Source organism: Magallana gigas, chromosome 10 (assembly GCF_963853765.1).
Source record: "Magallana gigas chromosome 10, xbMagGiga1.1, whole genome shotgun sequence".
NCBI classification, from domain to species: Eukaryota; Metazoa; Mollusca; class Bivalvia; order Ostreida; family Ostreidae; genus Magallana; species Magallana gigas.
Genome location: NC_088862.1, coordinates 37,160,947 through 37,181,494, shown reverse-complemented (window position 1 = coordinate 37,181,494; position 20,548 = coordinate 37,160,947). Strand labels below are relative to the sequence as shown.

The 20,548-nt window shown below is 38.1% G+C and overlaps 1 protein-coding gene across 2 annotated transcripts in view; it reads left to right on the top strand.

The window, feature by feature from the left end:
- LOC105328883 (disintegrin and metalloproteinase domain-containing protein unc-71) overlaps positions 1-15,368 on the top strand; it is a 38,532-nt gene extending 23,164 nt beyond the window's left edge. The window contains exons 12-25 of one of the 2 annotated variants that reach the window (XM_034462444.2): positions 204-373; positions 557-583; positions 2,508-2,559; positions 3,505-3,616; positions 3,832-3,903; positions 4,051-4,146; positions 4,239-4,319; positions 4,523-4,749; positions 6,700-6,816; positions 7,023-7,194; positions 7,694-7,922; positions 8,913-9,012; positions 9,636-9,758; positions 10,513-15,368. In XM_034462444.2, the coding sequence (XP_034318335.2) occupies positions 204-373; positions 557-583; positions 2,508-2,559; positions 3,505-3,616; positions 3,832-3,903; positions 4,051-4,146; positions 4,239-4,319; positions 4,523-4,749; positions 6,700-6,816; positions 7,023-7,194; positions 7,694-7,922; positions 8,913-9,012; positions 9,636-9,758; positions 10,513-12,157 (3,223 nt within the window). In that variant the 3' untranslated portion in view covers positions 12,158-15,368. The remainder of the gene's footprint in view (positions 1-203; positions 374-556; positions 584-2,507; positions 2,560-3,504; positions 3,617-3,831; positions 3,904-4,050; positions 4,147-4,238; positions 4,320-4,522; positions 4,750-6,699; positions 6,817-7,022; positions 7,195-7,693; positions 7,923-8,912; positions 9,013-9,635; positions 9,759-10,512) is intronic. The other variant, XM_034462445.2, reaches the window with a different exon arrangement.
- The last annotated feature ends 5,180 nt before the right edge of the window (positions 15,369-20,548 follow it).

Sequence of the window (20,548 nt, the reverse complement as noted above, 5' to 3'; positions counted from 1 at the left end):
CCTCTATAACAATAGATTGACATGTATTAGGACTTGTTAACATTTGTTGCTTGTTTTTATCAGTGGAGAACCTCTACAACAATAGATTGACATGTATTAGGAGTTGTTAACATTTGTTGCTTGTTTTTATCAGTGGAGAACCTCTACAACAATAGATTGACATGTATTAGGAGTTGTTAACATTTGTTGCTTGTTTTTATCAGAGGAGAACCTCTACAGAGCGGCTCCCTGGGGATGTCTATCCCTGACTCGGTGTGCACGGAGCGCGCGGTGGGGGTCAGTCAGATCCCCTCCTACACAGAGCCCCAGAAACTAGCGACCGTGCTGTCACACATGGTCGGACACAACCTGGGCCTGAAGCATGATGAAGATGGTAAGTAGAATGGATCCTCATCACAGATTGTTTCACTCTACAGATTGACAAGTTTATCTCTTTTATGACATGACTCCATCATTGCTTTAAACTAATCCAATACTATGTAGATAAATTTTCATTTATTTTTATTCATATATAATGTTTAGACTCAGCCATTTTTTCTATTTTTAAAATCCTCAGTCGGTGGGCGGTTCGTTTATCATCAAGGTAACCATGGAGATCTTCATACTGTCCTGGCTTTTTTCGTTGCCAATGTATTCATTCAGTGTCCAATTATTTCCATGCATGGTTTTAAACCCAGTTCAATTTATTCAGTTCTCTGTGAAATGTTCATCGTAACAAATGTTGCTTCATAATTTTAAGTTTGCATGGTTATAATTATAATTTTTCGTCTTTTAAAGAAAAATATATTCTTGAGGAATATTTATATTTACACTGTAATTCTATTGTTATTTCACTTTATCTAAGTGTATCACAATTTGTTTTCCAATTTGTTTTCTGTTGGTCTGATACGTCACACTTTCATTGGTTTAAACATAACTGCCAGATATATCTCTATCTATATATGTCCATCTAGGAAGATTTAATATTCTGCAATATGGCCGACTTTCATCTCAATGTTTCATAATATCCAATGCAAAAACCACATTCTGTAAGTTCTTAGAATATTTAGAGTTTCCCTTGATATTACTGTTGCCCTTTGAATTGACATCACATTTTTGTGTCTGGAGCAAAATAAAATGGTAGCGTCAATGTTTGCTCAAATTTCTGAGGAGAAAAGGGATAAAGACTTGATGTTCAAAATGAAATAACAACAAAGCATTGTAAATGAACAAGGGTGCAGCAGAGATTTTTAGACAGTTTGAAGGGTGAGAATAAGAATTTTGAAGAGTTCAACTGTATTAAATTAGCTTGTCAGGTTTTAGTACATGGCTAAAAAAAAAGGGGGGGGGGGGGCTTTTGAATTGCAAAAGAGATTAAAATACCCTGATAATAATGTTGAAAAATTGTGCCAGATATTCCGAGTGACTTCCGAATTGAGAAAAGATGTAAATATTTTCAATTATAAATATCCATTAGATGTGAATGTTTGGAGTGAAAAATGATAATTTGTCAATGAAGATATCTTAAATATTTCCCTTTGATCAATTCAATAGCACTTCCTTCACAAATATATGTATTTTTGTTAAAATTGCCCAAATGTGCTGCATAAATATCTTGGCACTGATTATAGGTTTGTTACTGACTGACTACGGACTTTGCCACACTGTCTAAGGGATTAATAAACCAAATATATTTCTCTGTATAAATTTTTTAGAATTGTATGTGACTCTCTAAGTTAATTAACTAAAACATGAAGGTATGTGACCCTGTGATCTGTCACCAGGGCCATAAACCATCTGTCACCAGGGCCATAAACCATCTGTCACCAGGGCCATAAACCATGCTCACTTGTGATCGCCCTCTAGACTTTCCAATCACTGTATATTACTTTGTCAATGTGAGACTGATAACAAAAGTGAGCTAGTCTACGTTTTATGGCCCTTGGGCCTAAACTCAATGTTATATCAGTCCTTGTTGGGGTCTGTAATTTAGACACTTGATGGCCCTGGCACATCATGACTACCTCCCTTGTAACTCAATGTTATATCAGTCCTTGTTGGGGGCTGTAATTTAGACACTTGATGGTCCTGGCACATCATGATTACCTCCCTTGTAACTCAATGTTATATCAGTCCTTGTTGGGGTCTGTAATTTAGACACTTGATGACCTTTGCACCTCATGATTACCTCCTTTGTAACTCAATGTTATATCAGTCCTTGTTGAGTCTGTAATTTAGACACTTGATGGCCCTGGCACATCATGACTACCTCCCTTGTAACTCAATGTTATATCAGTCCTTGTTGGGGTCTGTAATTTAGACACTTGATGGCCCTGGCACATCATGACTACCTCCCTTGTTTGGTTAAGATAACATAACTCCTCCTACCTCTGTGTGTTGTGATGAAATTGATTCTAAAGATGGCTCTGCATGCAATGTATCACACCATACATACTCCATTTTCATTTTTACATTAATTTTACTTCTTGTTCTACATTTAATTAGCAGTATGTATTGGTTGTTTTCAGGAGGCTGCTCGTGTGAGGATGAGTTTGGATGTATCATGTCTACTCAGGTTCTGTAAGTACACACCGTGTATTATAGATGTCTGTAAATGTTCTGTAAGTACACACTGTAGTATAGATGTCTGTAAATGTTCTGTAAGTACACACTGTGTATTGTAAATGCCTGTCAGTCTGTAGGTAGTGCTAGAAAATGTACAGTCTCTGAAAGACACACATAGTAATGTAAACAGTCTTACTTGTTCATACACAGTTTTTCAGATAAACTTGTATGTTTTCATTCAGACAAGTGAAACTTTAGAACCAACTTTAGTACTTTGTCATACACAGGCCAATCAGGTTAATTATATTACACAGGCCAATCAGGTTAATTATATTACACAGGCCAATCAGGTTAATTATATTTCACAGGGCAATCAGGTAAATTATATTACACAGGCCAATCAGGTTAATTATATTTCACAGGACAATCAGGTTAATTATATTTCACAGGGCAATCAGGTAAATTATATTACACAGGCCAATCAGGTTAATTATATTACACAGGGCAATCAGGTAAATTATATTACACAGGCCAATCAGGTAAATTATATTTCACAGGGCAATCAGGTAAATTATATTACACAGGCCAATCAGGTTAATTATATTACACAGGACAAGAACAAGATCTCAGCTATCACTTTGTTTATATTACACAGGGTAAAAACAAGATCTCAGCTATCACTTTGTTTATAATACACAGATCCCAGCTATCTCGGTCTTTGTTTATATTACACATAGTAAAAACAAGACCTCAGCTATCTCAGTCTTTGTTTATATTACACAGGGTAAAAACAAGATCTCAGCTATCACTTTGTTTATAATACACAGATCTCAGCTATCTCAGTCTTTGTTTATATTACACATAGTAAAAACAAGATCTCAGCTATCTCAGTCTTTGTTTATATTACACAGGGTAAAAACAAGATCTCAGTTATCTCAGTCTTTGTTTTTATATACACAGGACAAGAAATGGATTACAGTCCCGTAAATTCTCCTCCTGTAGCCATGAGGATCTAGAAGTTGCTCTGAGTGTAGATGTTGCCTCTTGTCTGGATGAAGAGGCAGAAAAAGAGGTACAGCTAGTATACAGCATGAAAGAGAGAACGAGAAAGAGAGAGAGAAAAAAGAGATAGAGAATTAACATTATATTTATTTGTGTGGTTTCTAAGAGTACTTAATTTTAATACTCCCACTGTATCTAAATGTATATTTGTAGTAACTTCGATTACCCAATTTTCTCCCGGTATCCACTTGACATTCAGTTCTAGTCTACATTTTTTGTTTGCAGGAAACTTTCAGTCAGAACTGTGGGAACTTGATTGTGGAGCGGGGAGAGGAATGTGATTGTGGGTCTCTAGAGGTCAGTAGTTCTAGGTCAAGGTCAAATATCAGAGTTATCATTCCTTAAAATCCTCTTGATAATTGTTTTCGATGTGATACATGTACTAAGTATTTACATGTATGTTGGATCTTGAGAAGTTAACTGATTTGAGTGTTGATGTTTCAGCAATGTGAGATGTCTGACCCGTGTTGTGACCCCAGCACCTGTCTGCTCAAGTCCTGGGCTCAGTGTAAAAGTGGTTCATGCTGTCACAACTGTACAGTAAGTCCTTGAACTTGATTATAGAACCATCAGAAGAAACAAATGCAGGCTGACTGTTTTGGATATGAACTGTGCTGTTTTATTTTTTCCAGTTTTTACCCAATCACTATGTGTGTCGGGAACAATCCACGGATTGTGATGTTCCAGAAATGTGTCCAGGAAATAGTGGCGAGGTGAGTACTGTTTTATATTATGTTGCTCAGGTGAGCAATGGGGCCCATGAACCTCTTCTTCTCTGTTATATGGCATCATCCAGTCAACTATCATGTCATGGAAGGATGGTTTTCTGTTAATAACTGTTATATTTCAGTGTCCTGCCAATAACTATACCCCTGTATTCTGTCAATAACTATCCTACTTTTGTGTTATATTTCAGTGTCCAGCTAATAACTATGCCGCTGATGGCTACCCCTGTGCCAACAACTCTGGCTACTGCATCAGTGGAATCTGCCCCACCCTCAAGGAGCAGTGCCAGTACATCTGGGGGGAGGAGTCCAAGGGCGCAGACATTCAGTGCTTTGAGAAGTTTAACCCCACAGGAAACTTTAATGGACACTGTGGAAGAGATGAGAAGACTGGGTGGTTTTCAAAATGTCAGCCAGAGTAAGTCCTTCCGTTCTGATGCTGATACAACTCATGCTGATATCAGGACAAAGTGAGCTGTCACAGCTCAGGCTGATATCAAGACTAAAGGAGATGTCACAGCTCATGCTTATATCAGGACTAAGTGAGCTGTCACAACTCATTCTGATATCAGGACTTGAGGAGATGTCACAGCTCATGCTGATATCAGGACTAAGTGAGCTGTCACAACTCATGCTAATATCAGGACTAAGTGAGCTGTCACAACTCATGCTGATATCAGGACTTAAGGAGATGTCACAGCTCATGCTGAATATCAGGACTAATTGAGCTGTCACAGCTCAGGCTGATATCAGGACTAATTGAGCTGTCACAGCTCATGCTGATATCAGGACTTGAGGAGATGTCACAGCTCATGCTGATATCAGGACTAATTGAGCTGTCACAGCTCATGCTGATATCAGGATTAACTGAGCTGTCACAGCTCAGGCTGATATCAGGACTAATTGAGCTGTCACAGCTCATGCTGAATATCAGGACAAAGTGAGCTGTCACAGCTCAGGCTGATATCAGGACTAATTGAGCTGTCACAGCTCATGCTGATATCAGGACTAATTGAGCTGTCACAGCTCATGCTGATATCAGGACTAAGTGAGCTGTCACAGCTCATGCTGAATATCAGGATTAACTGAGCTGTCACAGCTCAGGCTGATATCAGGACTAATTGAGCTGTCACAGCTCATGCTGATATCAGGACTAATTGAGCTGTCACAGCTCATGCTGATATCAGGACTAATTGAGCTGTCACAGCTCATGCTGATATCAGAACTAATTGAGCTGTCACAGCTCATGCTGAATATCAGGATTAACTGAGCTGTCACAGCTCATGCTGATATCAGGACTAAGTGAGCTGTCACAGCTCAGGCTGATATATGGACTAAGTGAGCTGTCACAGCTCATGCTGATATATGGACTAAGTGAGCTGTCACAGCTCAGGCTGATATCAGGACTAAGTGAGCTGTCACAGCTCATGCTGATATCAGGACTAAGTGAGCTGTCACAGCTCATGCTAATGTCAGGACTAAGTGAGCTGTCACAGCTCATGCTAATGTCAGGGCAATGTGATGGAGCTCAGGTGGCACGGGACAGTTTTTTTATACAATTCATTGCAGCCAAGGGATGCATGTCTTCGGACTTCTGTAACTAGAATTTCCTCAGTTCCCATTCAGCACAAATAACTTTAATTCACTCTTTATAAGGCCAATCACCAATTTCTGGAGAAAATTACTAGTCACAACCTGTAAAATTATCTACATACTGGATTTTATTAGATTTTGACCCTTTCATATTTTGCTCATTTTCCATGACTTTTTCAGCTTTTTAGATCTTTCCCAGCTAATTCCCTGCAGAGGGTTGACCTTCTGTACCGCGTGCATGTTTGCACTATCACATGTCAGAAACTTACCGGTGTATAGTTTACAATGTCCCATCCACCTACTTATTGTGTTATTTACCCTTCCGTCTGTAACTTGCAATTTCACTGTGTAACGTCAACACAACAGTCATAGCTGCAGGTTTGGCATTTTACTTCTGATTCTCATGTACCTAACATATGGGGCCTACATATTGCATATCAATTTCAACAAGAGACACCCCTCTAACTAATGATAATCATTAAAAATCATTTCATGAATTTTAGCAACACTCATAAGCCTTCAAGTACAGCAGCTCTCAATTTTACAAAAATATTGATGGGTACTTTATCCGAAACTGTCCCTTGCTACCTAAGTAAAGTTTTATTAGGATTCTTGAAATATCCTTTTTTAATTTCTTTATTCATCTGAATTTTGAGCTAAGGATTACTGCACTGAATGAAACAAGACATGACAAACATGTTATTTTCATTGTAAATAAGCCTGAATTGACAGTCTGTATTGTGTACAGTCTAAATATCCCATTTTTCATCATCAGGAACATTCAGTGTGGACTTCTCCATTGTGAGGGCGGCAATAAGCTGCCTTTATTGAACTTTGACAAGAGTTTCTCCAAAACCACCGTCTTCAGTAATGGCAAGGAGTATGACTGCAAGTAAGTGTATGACTGCAAGTCTATGACTGCAAGTAAGTGTATGACTGCAAGTAAGTCTGAATGCATCAGAAATGTCTAGGGAATCCTTAGTCTAAATATATCATGTTTAGTGGATTTGAGTTATTTATGTTTGTAGAATTTTTTATTTTGTGTTATTTTATTGTTGTTGTAGTATTATTATTTTAAGTCATTTGTGGTTGTTGTAGAGCGATCTATGGACCAGCGGTAATGTCCCTGCCTCACTTTGGACTTGTACAAGAGGGCACAAAATGTGGCGTAGGAAAAATTTGTCGTAATAAGCAGTGTGTTGCCATGACTACCAGTCCAAACTTGTTTTGTCCAGGATCTAAAGGAAATGCTGCATGTTCTGGAAATGGGGTAAATAAATACATGTAGTTTATGCTTGGGATAAAAATTACATGAAGTTTATGCTTTGCTTGGGGTAAATAAATTCATGAAGTTTATGATTGGCGTAGATAAATACATGTAGTTTATGCTTATAGTAAATAAATACATGTACATGTTGGTTATGCTTGGGATAAAAAATACATGTAGTTTATGGCTGTGGTAAATAAATACATGTAGTTTATGCTTGGGATAAAAATTACATGAAGTTTCTGCTTGGAGTAAATAAATACATGTAGTTTATGCTTGGGGTAAATAAATACACGTAGTTTATGCTTGAGGTAAAAAATACATGTAGTTTATGCTTGAGGTAAATAAATACATGTAGTTTATGCTTGTGGTAAAAAACACTTGTAGTTTATGCTTGGGGTAAAAAAACACATGCTGTTTTAACATAGCTGGTCAAATCTATTGCCACTATTACTAACTAGATTTAATTTATATCACTTATCAAACTTTCTTAATCATCAAGGTTTGCACTAAGGCTGGCACCTGCTTCTGTCGCCCAGGAAGAACCGGTACCGACTGCTCTAAACCAGCTCCCATTACCATGACGACAGGGGTGTGGTCACTGTCCAGCACTCCCAGGACCACGATCAAACCCAGCCCCATCCTCTCCACCACTACAGAGAGACCGCCGGTCGTGGTTCCCCTAGAGACGGCAGTGACCCCTGACAACCCAGTGCCTGCTGTATATGTTGGTAAGTACTGTCAGTGAATGTGGGTTAGGGGTCAAGGTCATGTACATGTGTCCTTCACCTGTACTGATGTACCTGTATTTCTACCTGAATGTCTACCTGTACTGATGTACTGATGTACCTGTATTTCTACCTGAATGTCTACCTGTACTGATGTACTGATGTACCTGTATATCTATCTGAATGTCTACCTGTACTGATGTACTGATGTACCTGTATATCTACCTGAATGTCTACCTGTACTGATGTACTGATGTACCTGTATATCTACCTGAATGTCTACCTGTACTGATGTACTGATGTATCTGTATTTCTACCTGAATGTCTACCTGTACTGATGTACTGATGTACCTGTATTTCTACCTGAATGTCTACCTGTACTGATGTACTGATGTACCTGTATATCTATCTGAATGTCTACCTGTACTGATGTACTGATGTACCTGTATTTCTACCTGAATGTCTACCTGTACTGATGTACTGATGTACCTGTATATCTACCTGAATGTCTACCTGTACTGATGTACTGATGTACCTGTATTTCTACCTGAATGTCTACCTGTACTGATGTACTGATGTACCTGTATATCTACCTGAATGTCTACCTGTACTGATGTACTGATGTACCTGTATTTCTACCTGAATGTCTACCTGTACTGATGTACTGATGTATCTGTATTTCTACCTGAATGTCTACCTGTACTGATGTACTGATGTATCTGTATGTCTACCTGAATGTCTACCTGTACTGATGTACTGATGTACCTGTATTTCTACCTGAATGTCTACCTGTACTGATGTACTGATGTACCTGTATTTCTACCTGAATGTCTACCTGTACTGATGTACTGATGTACCTGTATTTCTACCTGAATGTCTACCTGTACTGATGTACTGATGTACCTGTATTTCTACCTGAATGTCTACCTGTACTGATGTACTGATGTACATATAACTTCAGTTAATAACTTACATCTATGTCTCTGTTTACAGCGGAGGAGGGAGGACTGAGCACGCAGTGGCTGATGGTGATACTGGGGGCCGTGGTCCTCAGCCTCGTCTTCTTTCTGGTGTTCACCTTTCTGTGTTACAGGTAATTCTTATCTACAGATCATCTCTTTATCCATGAATAACTACAAATCACCTCTTTATCAATGAATAACTACAAATCACCTCTTTATCAATGAATAACTACAAATCACCTCTTTATCAATGAATAACTACAAATCACCTCTTTATCAATGAATACTGTGGAATCATTTAAATTCAAGGGGGCCAATTTTCGTGGATTGTTGGCATTTTGCTTATTCGTGGGGATGTAATTTCGTGGGTGTGCTTGTTTTCAGTTTAAGTAAGGAAACTAACTCTTACAAAACTTGTTTTCGCGGAGGACGTTAATTCATGGGGGAGGTCTACCCACGAAAACCACGAAAATTAAGCCACCACGAATTATAATTATTCCACAGTAACTACAAATCACCTTTTTTTTTAATGAATAACTACAAATCATCTCTATCAAGGTTATTCAATGCATTTAGAAGCGGGTAACCAGAATCTCTTTCTGTCTAATGCAAGGCTCCTCTATCTGATGTAAGGATATAGGTCGATCTGATCTGGTTGATTCTCTATCTGATATAAGGATATAGGTCGATCTGATCTGGTTGATTCTCTATCTGATGTTCATTTTGGTTGATTGTTTTTTTGGGAAATTTGCAGAAGGAAGACCCCAGTCAAACTGAGTGGCTCAAAAAGAGGATTCCTGGGCTTTAACAAGAAATCAAAGGGAGACAACTCAGAGAGCAATAAAAACCTGAAGTTTGGATCCATGCCCTCCTATAAGTAAGGAATTAAACAATTAAAGGGGCATGGTCATGATTAAAGTAAATGACGTCAAATGGATTTATAATGGTTCAATCAGTCTGAGGATTTCATACATTTTTTGCATGATGGTGAGGGAGATATGAAGATTTATTCCACCAAAAAAAAATTTCCCAAGCGCTTTGCTCGAGGAAATTTGATTTTTCTGGGGAGATAAATCCTGAGCATTCATGCAATAGACATTTTATAATACAACATATGATTATACAAAATAGGACGATTTCTTGTAATTGTTCGACTTTTCAAAAACAGTGTTGTGATTGTTTGGTTTTCTATATTATTGTCTCTCTTTCCTTTCATAAATTTGAATCATAGATAGTTAAATTGGTTTTTGTGATATAAAGAGAATTCTAATTATTGAATAATTTTGATTGAATCATATTTCTTTACATCGTATACTCAAATTGGCGTTTTCATACCTTTGGAATTAAATTTCACGAGATTTTCGAATATAAAGAATGAGATATTTATTCCCCGGGATCGAGACATTTTGTTTGTCATGTCACGTGACTGTCTAGACCAATCAAATGTCGTATTATGTAGAATAATCATATTGAGGTATATCATTTAAAGTTTATCAACCTAATATGTACATAAATAGCTACTTGCATCTTCAAACTACTATTTTAAACTGACTTAATATGAACATTGTTTATGGGAATAAATCACTTTTGGATGGTTGGGTTTTAATCAATAATTTCCCTTGGACTTCCAGGTCGGACGGATTGTTCGGTAGGAGGAAGAAGAGGTCGCTGGCCAGTGAGGAGGAGAGTGACCTAGATCTACCTCCTCCACCAATCATCGTGTGTGACCCAGACAGTGCCCGACCGGAGAGGGGAATCCTTAAAAACCTGCAGGTTAAAATCAGCTCAGACGAGCGACGCTCAAGTAGTTCACAGACAGAGCGCTCAGAGTCTACGTGTGACCATGACGATGAGCGTGAGCCTTACGAGGACGAGGACGACGCTGAGGCCACAGAGGTCAGGGACATACTCAGTCGCCATGGTAACGACCTGTTTGACCCCGAGAAGTCAATGGAAATGTTGGATCAGTTGGCGGAGGAGACCTCCAGCTTTGATTTTGTTCTCCCAAACCCTGGACTGGGTGGGAGCAGACCGGAATCTCCACGAAAACATCACATGTATGACTTCCCGTGCACAGCAGCCAAACGCCCCACACTGTGGAAGAACAGCCCCAAACTGTCACCGCCCAAGTCAAAGATCGTACGCATGAACTTCAATGAACTGATGCAAGAGATAGACAGACACCGCACGGTGGAGTTGTCTCCCTCCCCCGACGAGTTCACTGCCCAGGTGTCCCCCACCACATCGGAGGAGGTCAGGAGTTCTTCCACAGATGACCCTGCCTACACCGCTGGACCGAGCCCCCAGTCACTGACCAGTAGCAGTACCCGGGGGGACACCTACTTCCCGCTCAGTCACTGGGCCAAGCTAAGCTCCACCCCCCTCTATGACATCGACTCCTCCATGCCGAACTTCCCCCCTCCCATGTCACCACTACACTTACGCAGCATCAACTTCTCCAACATGGGAGGAGGAGTACTGGGTCGCGAGTTTAATGACACACCCATAGGGAGTCAGATGGACGGGTGCTCAATAAACGGCACCACAAACTCGCGGTGCGGGTATGAGAAGAGTTCTGGGTACGGCAGCGAGCACGACCCTGGGGACAGGTTCAGTCTGGACTCGGGCCCGGGGTCTCGGGCTGGGTCTGCCTCTCCCCCCGCCTACAGTGCAGTGCTTCGTAGCGGACCTCACCAGATCAAGCTACTTCCTGTGCGTAGACTTCAGGAGAGTGGATTGGACGACCACCAGAGTCTACAGCGACTTCTCCGTGAACTCCCCAGGATCGACGCAGGTGCCTACGAACGGAGCCCCTTAATCAGCAACAACAAACACGGGCCAGAGGAAGAGGCGGGCAAATGTCAGTCTTATGTGAAAGAGGACTCCAGTGTTACGAAGGAGGACAGCCCTCTCCTCACAAACTCTGATACATCTTATGTAGGTCACAGTGACATCAATAACTCAGAGGAGAGGTTCCCTCTGATTGGCTACTCAAAAGATATGGCCGAAAAATTAGGTCAATTTATTCAAAGAGAGGCCTCGGATAATTCTCACATGTTTGACAATCAGAAGGACTCTGCTTTCCAGAAAATGAGTAAAAGCAGTGAATGTCAAGGTCATACGAATGACCTTGACATGGACAGTGGTCCGTGTATTGACTGCAGTCTGGAGTCGATCCCCCACACGCTGAAACAGTGCAAGAAGCAGGGGCGGAGGAAGGCGGAGCAGACACGCAATATTGTAGACAGTCCAAACTCTGTCGCTATGACAACATGAATACCAACTGTGTGCCGTTGAAACATTCGATTTCAAGAAGTTGAATTTCCTGGAGGAAGTATCTTACTGTGTTAGAGCATGTTAGATCTCATTGTTTTATTTATTCTAGATTTGATCATATTTTTTGTTGTTGACATTTTATTAACCTACACCTGTAGTGAATCAGCTGGTTTGTGTGGGTTTTTTTGTGAATTTTGTAGGCGTTTATTTTTTAAGTTTAATTTACTGGTTGTGAGACCAAATTTTTAAGTATTATTTTTGACACCATTGCAAGCTTTTATTTTATACATTTCATTTTGAAAAAAAATGTATTTTATCATTTTATTTCATTGTTTATATCTTTACGTAGGACAGATGGGAGATAATGTGCAATATGTATGTCTTTAATTTAATTAAATCTAAATATACAAAACGGAATTTATTATTGGAATATATTTTTGTTTTAAACAGGAGGATTTGTGATTTATTTAATTTGCATACTATCTACCAATCATATAGCTTCTAAAAGAATAAATTATTACCAGACATTCTATTGCCATGTTTTAATTATGCAATTTCTACAATCAATTTTTGGTATGTTATATTTGGAGGCATTTTTTCTTGTCTTTTATGAAGAATTATTGTACAGTAGTTGTCATATTTTCATTCAGCCTTTATTTTCTCTCCTCTGTTAGAATTATTGTACAGTAGTTGTGATATGTTCATTCAGCCTTTGTTTTCTCTCCTCTGTTCGTTTGAAATGTCCCGATGTAAGGCTAAGTTCCGTTAAGCTATTTAATGTGTGTGTACATGTATAATGTCATCATTTGTATATCTCCACAGTCTCCATTACATGAATCATTTCATCTATAGCTATACTATGTGTAATTGTTAATCATTTTGTCTACTGGTACTGTACCAGTTATCGGCTAAACTGAGGGTTCGGGTTTATAGCATGCGACTATCCGAGATTTTTTAATTCAGTCGTCTGTTTCGTATAAAGAAAAGTAAGTTTGCTTGAAAACTTTCTTGAATATGTTTTAAACATGAGCTTTAACGATCATTGTTTACCGCTGATTTACATCTTTGCACTTTCAGCTAAAGGAAAAGTGACGTAATAAGTTAAAAATAGAATATGACCTCTTTGTGATACGTTATTATATCCCTTCTTTGATTTGACATATAATATCAATACATATAAAATTTCTAAACAAAAGAAATTCACTAAATTCTGAGAGATTCATGGTGCAGTTGAACGCCTGATTGCACAATTATGTATTGAACAGCATACGTTTTTATGTATTAACGTATGATGATAAACGGATAATTTTATGAGTTTTGTTTATGTATAGTAACCCCTACGACCTATAGGTTGACCCCGCAAGGGACATAATTCAATTTTAAACTTTGCAGAATATAAAATCAACATGCAAAGGGATTTTACTGTGTTATTATCACGAAGCCGATAACTGGTACAGTAAATCATAAAAACTCAGCAAATTCGGAGCGTGCTAAATAGCACAAAAACAATATGTTTGGGTTCTAAATGATAATATAATCTAACAGATTGATAGATTAGGAGTTCACCATTTAAAATATGTCAAGTTTTATCCAAATATATCAAGAAATAAGGAAACACGAAAAGGAAACGTAAAATTATAGCCGATAACTGGTACAGTGCCAGTATAGCTATACATGTACTATGTGTAAATGTAAGGCCTGTATGTTGTATATCCTGTATTTATGCAATGTATGTAGTGAAAATGGTTCTAGCAAAGTGAACTTCAATTTAATAGCTGACACTGAATGTATACAATGAAAATTGTTTCCTAGCTGACTCTTAGTTATCCTATATCCAGATAAGGCAATCTCGGTATTTGTACCAACTGGATTTTTCGGGGGTGCTATATTTGGCTTAATTTTGCAGTTTAGTATCATACATGAAATTCATGTGCACAAGTCTAGAGTAGATTTAGCTGGGTCTGATTTGTGAAGTTTTTATCAGTTTACATTGCTTGGTGTGTGTGTGGTTTTATGTACTTGTACCAGAACAATGTCATTCATGAAGAAGATGGTATTCCTCCAACATTTAATGGCTTCTGTGTATTTCTTTACATTTTGTACGTCGGAGTTTGAGCAATTCCTGACCCTGATATAATAAGGTTGTTTTTATACGTTTTTCTTATAACACTTCCATTGTGTGTTTTCTTGTTCTTTTGCCTACACACGATTTGGTGCTTGTTGCTTTCTGATTTTGTTACCATGTACATGCAGATTTTTAGTCACAAAATATGTGATGTAAATTTAATCTCAAAGATGCCATGTTTTTTTTAATCTCACAAATAATTGATGTAGTTTTTTTAGTCTCAGAGTTGAGATGTAATTTTTGTCTCAGAGATGCCATGTTATTTTAGAACCGTATTCAAGATGTTTACAATCATTTTGTCAGAAATCTGAAGAGTTCAGACTTGCCCTGTGTGTTGTGAAAAGAGACAATATCCACACTGTATTCTGACTATGTAGTCTTGTGTTGAAACCATTGCTATGTGTGTCTAATATGTGTGATGCTATCAAGTACAATTTCTTGTAAGTATAATAAGATGGAGTCTTATTCTAACAACAGTACTTCAAGTATACAGAAGGTTATTGGTATTTTTGCCGGAGTTATTTTCAACAAATTACACCTGTCAAAGATTTGTCAAGTTTTAAATATCAAGTAATTGTTCATAGACTTGTATCGTCAATTAGCCCATCTTAAATTAGCTTTTTGACTTGGAAGCAACATTAACTTCGAAAGGGGTGGGGATTCCCCTGCTTACAATAACTGGTTATGTACACAGCTTTCATTGCAGGAGTTTGTGAAAAGTTCTGATAGCTTTGTATTCTGTGAGGATGAACTCGGATCAGTGTCTTTGTAATCATTGCTGTAAAAAGCGTTGTATTCAGTAGTCAGATCTTGACCACTTTTAATAAAGTTGGCTGTCTCATGTAAACCATGACATTTTGATATGTACTTGTATGATAACTGATGTTTACAGTAAATCTGTTATGGTCTTTATCTCTATGTACTGCTTATTGATCTTATATACATAGCATGCCATGTGTCACTGTCTGTGGTTTTCTTACATCTGTAAGACAGAATTTATTTTGCTGGATTTGTCAGTTTGATGTAGAGACCAAAAACAGCCAGGTTGTAAACAAACAGCTACAATCAATAAACACTCGCCAAACACTGGGTCGTTGTTATCATTGACTTCTATAAACACTCGCCAAACACTGGGTCGTTGTTATCATTCACTTCTATAAACACTGGGTCGTTGTTTATCATTGACTTCTATAAACACTCGCCAAACACTGGGTCGTTTTTATCATTGACTTCTATAAACACTTGCCAAACACTGGGTCGTTGTTTATCATTGACTTATATAAACACTTGTCGTTGTTTATCATTGACTTCTATAAACACTGGGTCGTTGTTTATCATTGACTTTTATAAACACTTGTCAAACACTGGGTCGTTGTTTATCATTGACTTATATAAACACTTGCCAAACACTGGGTCGTTGTTTGTCATTGACTTCTATAAACACTCGCCAAACACTGGGTCGTTGTTATCATTGACTTATATAAACACTCGCCAAACACTGGGTCGTTGTTATCATTGACTTATATAAACACTGGGTCGTTGTTTATCATTGACTTATATAAACACTTGTCGTTGTTTATCATTGACTTCTATAAACACTGGGTCGTTATTTATCATTGACTTCTATAAACACTTGCCAAACACTGGGTCGTTGTTATCATTGACTTATATAAACACTGGGTCGTTGTTATCATTGACTTCTATAAACACTTGCCAAACACTGAGTCGTTGTTATCATTGACTTCTATAAATACTTGCCAAACACTGGGTCGTTGTTTATCATTGACTTATATAAACACTTGTCGTTGTTTATCATTGACTTCTATAAACACTGGGTCGTTATTTATCATTGACTTCTATAAACACTTGCCAAACACTGGGTTGTTGATAATCTTTGACTTCTATAAACACTCGCCAAACACTGGGTCGTTGATAATCATTGACTTCTATAAACACTCGCCAAACACTGGGTCGTTAATAATCATTGACTTCTATAAACACTCGCCAAACACTGGGTCGTTGTTTGTCATTGACTTCTATAAACACTCGCCAAACACTGGGTCGTTGTTATCATTGACTTATATAAACACTCGCCAAACACTGGGTCGTTGTTATCATTGACTTATATAAACACTGGGTCGTTGTTTATCATTGACTTCTATAAACACTCGCCAAACACTGGGTCGTTGTTATCATTGACTTCTATAAACACTGGGTCGTTGTTTATCATTGACTTCTATAAACACTTGCCAAACACTGGGTTGTTGTTTATCATTGACTTCTATAAACACTCGCCAAACACTGGGTCGTTGTTATCATTGACTTTTATCAACACTCGCCAAACACTGGGTCGTTGTTTATCATTGACTTCTATAAACACTGGGTCGTTATTTATCATTGACTTCTATAAACACTTGCCAAACACTGGGTCGTTGTTATCATTGACTTATATAAACACTGGGTCGTTGTTATCATTGACTTCTATAAACACTTGCCAAACACTGGGTCGTTGTTATCATTGACTTCTATAAACACTCGCCAAACACTGGGTCGTTGTTATCATTGACTTCTATAAACACTTGCCAAACACTGGGTCGTTGTTATCATTGACTTATATAAACACTGGGTCGTTGTTATCATTGACTTTTATAAACACTCGCCAAACACTGGGTCATTGTTATCATTGACTTCTATAAACACTCGCCAAACACTGGGTCGTTATTTATCATTGACTTCTATAAACACTTGCCAAACACTGGGTCGTTGTTATCATTGACTTATATAAACACTGGGTCGTTGTTATCATTGACTTCTATAAACACTCGCCAAACACTGGGTCGTTGTTATCATTGACTTTTATAAACACTCGCCAAACACTGGGTCATTGTTATCATTGACTTCTATAAACACTCGCCAAACACTGGGTCGTTGTTATCATTGACTTCTATAAACACTCGCCAAACACTGGGTCGTTGTTATCATTGACTTCTATAAACACTTGCCAAACACTGGGTCGTTGTTATCATTGACTTATATAAACACTGGGTCGTTGTTATCATTGACTTTTATAAACACTCGCCAAACACTGGGTCATTGTTATCATTGACTTCTATAAACACTCGCGAAACACTGGGTCGTTGTTATCATTGACTTTTATAAACACTCGCCAAACACTGGGTCATTGTTATCATTGACTTCTATAAACACTCGCCAAACACTGGGTCGTTGTTTATCATTGACTTTTATAAACACTTGCCAAACACTGGGTCGTTATTTATCATTGACTTCTATAAACACTTGCCAAACACTGGGTTGTTGATAATCTTTGACTTCTATAAACACTCGCCAAACACTGGGTCGTTGATAATCATTGACTTCTATAAACACTCGCCAAACACTGGGTCGTTAATAATCATTGACTTCTATAAACACTCGCCAAACACTGGGTCGTTGTTTGTCATTGACTTCTATAAACACTCGCCAAACACTGGGTCGTTGTTATCATTGACTTATATAAACACTCGCCAAACACTGGGTCGTTGTTATCATTGACTTATATAAACACTGGGTCGTTGTTTATCATTGACTTCTATAAACACTCGCCAAACACTGGGTCGTTGTTATCATTGACTTCTATAAACACTGGGTCGTTGTTTATCATTGACTTCTATAAACACTTGCCAAACACTGGGTTGTTGTTTATCATTGACTTCTATAAACACTCGCCAAACACTGGGTCGTTGTTATCATTGACTTTTATCAACACTCGCCAAACACTGGGTCGTTGTTTATCATTGACTTCTATAAACACTGGGTCGTTATTTATCATTGACTTCTATAAACACTTGCCAAACACTGGGTCGTTGTTATCATTGACTTATATAAACACTGGGTCGTTGTTATCATTGACTTCTATAAACACTTGCCAAACACTGGGTCGTTGTTATCATTGACTTCTATAAACACTCGCCAAACACTGGGTCGTTGTTATCATTGACTTCTATAAACACTTGCCAAACACTGGGTCGTTGTTATCATTGACTTATATAAACACTGGGTCGTTGTTATCATTGACTTTTATAAACACTCGCCAAACACTGGGTCATTGTTATCATTGACTTCTATAAACACTGGGTCGTTGTTATCATTGACTTCTATAAACACTTGCCAAACACTGGGTCGTTGTTATCATTGACTTATATAAACACTGGGTCGTTGTTATCATTGACTTTTATAAACACTTGCCAAACACTGGGTCATTGTTATCATTGACTTCTATAAACACTCGCCAAACACTGGGTCGTTGTTTATCATTGACTTTTATAAACACTTGCCAAACACTGGGTCGTTATTTATCATTGACTTCTATAAACACTTGCCAAACACTGGGTTGTTGATAATCTTTGACTTCTATAAACACTCGCCAAACACTGGGTCGTTGATAATCATTGACTTCTATAAACACTCGCCAAACACTGGGTCGTTAATAATCATTGACTTCTATAAACACTCGCCAAACACTGGGTCGTTGTTTGTCATTGACTTCTATAAACACTCGCCAAACACTGGGTCGTTGTTATCATTGACTTATATAAACACTCGCCAAACACTGGGTCGTTGTTATCATTGACTTATATAAACACTGGGTCGTTGTTTATCATTGACTTCTATAAACACTCGCCAAACACTGGGTCGTTGTTATCATTGACTTCTATAAACACTGGGTCGTTGTTTATCATTGACTTCTATAAACACTCGCCAAACACTGGGTCGTTGTTTATCATTGACTTATATAAACACTCGCCAAACACTGGGTCGTTGTTATCATTGACTTATATAAACACTCGCCAAACACTGGGTCGTTGTTATCATTGACTTCTATAAACACTGGGTCGTTGTTTATCATTGACTTCTATAAACACTCGCCAAACACTGGGTCGTTGTTATCATTGACTTCTATAAACACTGGGTCGTTGTTTATCATTGACTTCTATAAACACTCGCCAAACACTGGGTCGTTGTTTATCATTGACTTCTATAAACACTCGCCAAACACTGGGTCGTTGTTTATCATTGACTTCTATAAACACTCGCCAAACACTGGGTCGTTGTTATCATTGACTTCTATAAACACTGGGTCGTTGTTTATCATTGACTTCTATAAACACTCGCCAAACACTGGGTCGTTGTTATCATTGACTTCTATAAACACTTGCCAAACACTGGGTCGTTGTTATCATTGACTTCTATAAACACTCGCCAAACACTGGGTCGTTGTTATCATTGACTTCTATAAACACTTGCCAAACACTGGGTCGTTGTTTGTCATTGACTTCAATAAACACTGGGTCGTTGTTTGTCATTGACTTCAATAAACACTGGGTCGTTGTTTTTCATTTACTTCTATAAACACTTGCCAAACACTGGGTCGTTGTTTATCATTTACTTCTATAAACACTCGCCAAACACTGGGTCGTTGTTTATCATTGACTTCTATAAACACTGGGTCGTTGTTTGTCATTGACTTCTATAAACACTCGCCAAACACTGGGTCGTTGTTTATCATTGACTCATATAAACACTGGGTCGTTGTCTATCATTGACTCATATAAACACTGGGTCGTTGTTTATCATTGACTTCTATAAACACTGGGTCGTTGTTTGTCATTGACTTCTATATACACTCGCCAAACACTGGGTCGTTGTTTATCATTGACTCATATAAACACTGGGTCGTTGTCTATCATTGACTCATATAAACACTGGGTCGTTGTTATCATTGACTTTTATAAACACTAGGTCGTTGTTTGTCATTGACTTCTATAAACACTGGGTCGTTGTTTATCATTGACTTCTATAAACACTTGCCAAACACTGGGTCGTTGTTATCATTGACTTCTATAAACACTCGCCAAACACTGGGTCGTTGTTTATCATTGACTTCTATAAACACTTGCCAAACATTATATAAACACTTGCCAAACACTGGGTCGTTGTTTATAATTGACCTCTATAAACACTTGCCAAACATTATATAAACACTTGCCAAACACTGGGTCGTTGTTTATCATTGACCTCTATAAACACTTGCCAAACATTATATAAACACTCGCCAAACACTGGGTCGTTGTTTATCATTGACCTCTATAAACACTTGCCAAACATTATATAAACACTCGCCAAACACTGGGTCGTTGTTTATCATTGACTTATATAAACACTCGCCAAACACTGGGTCGTTGTTTATCATTGACTTCTATAAACAC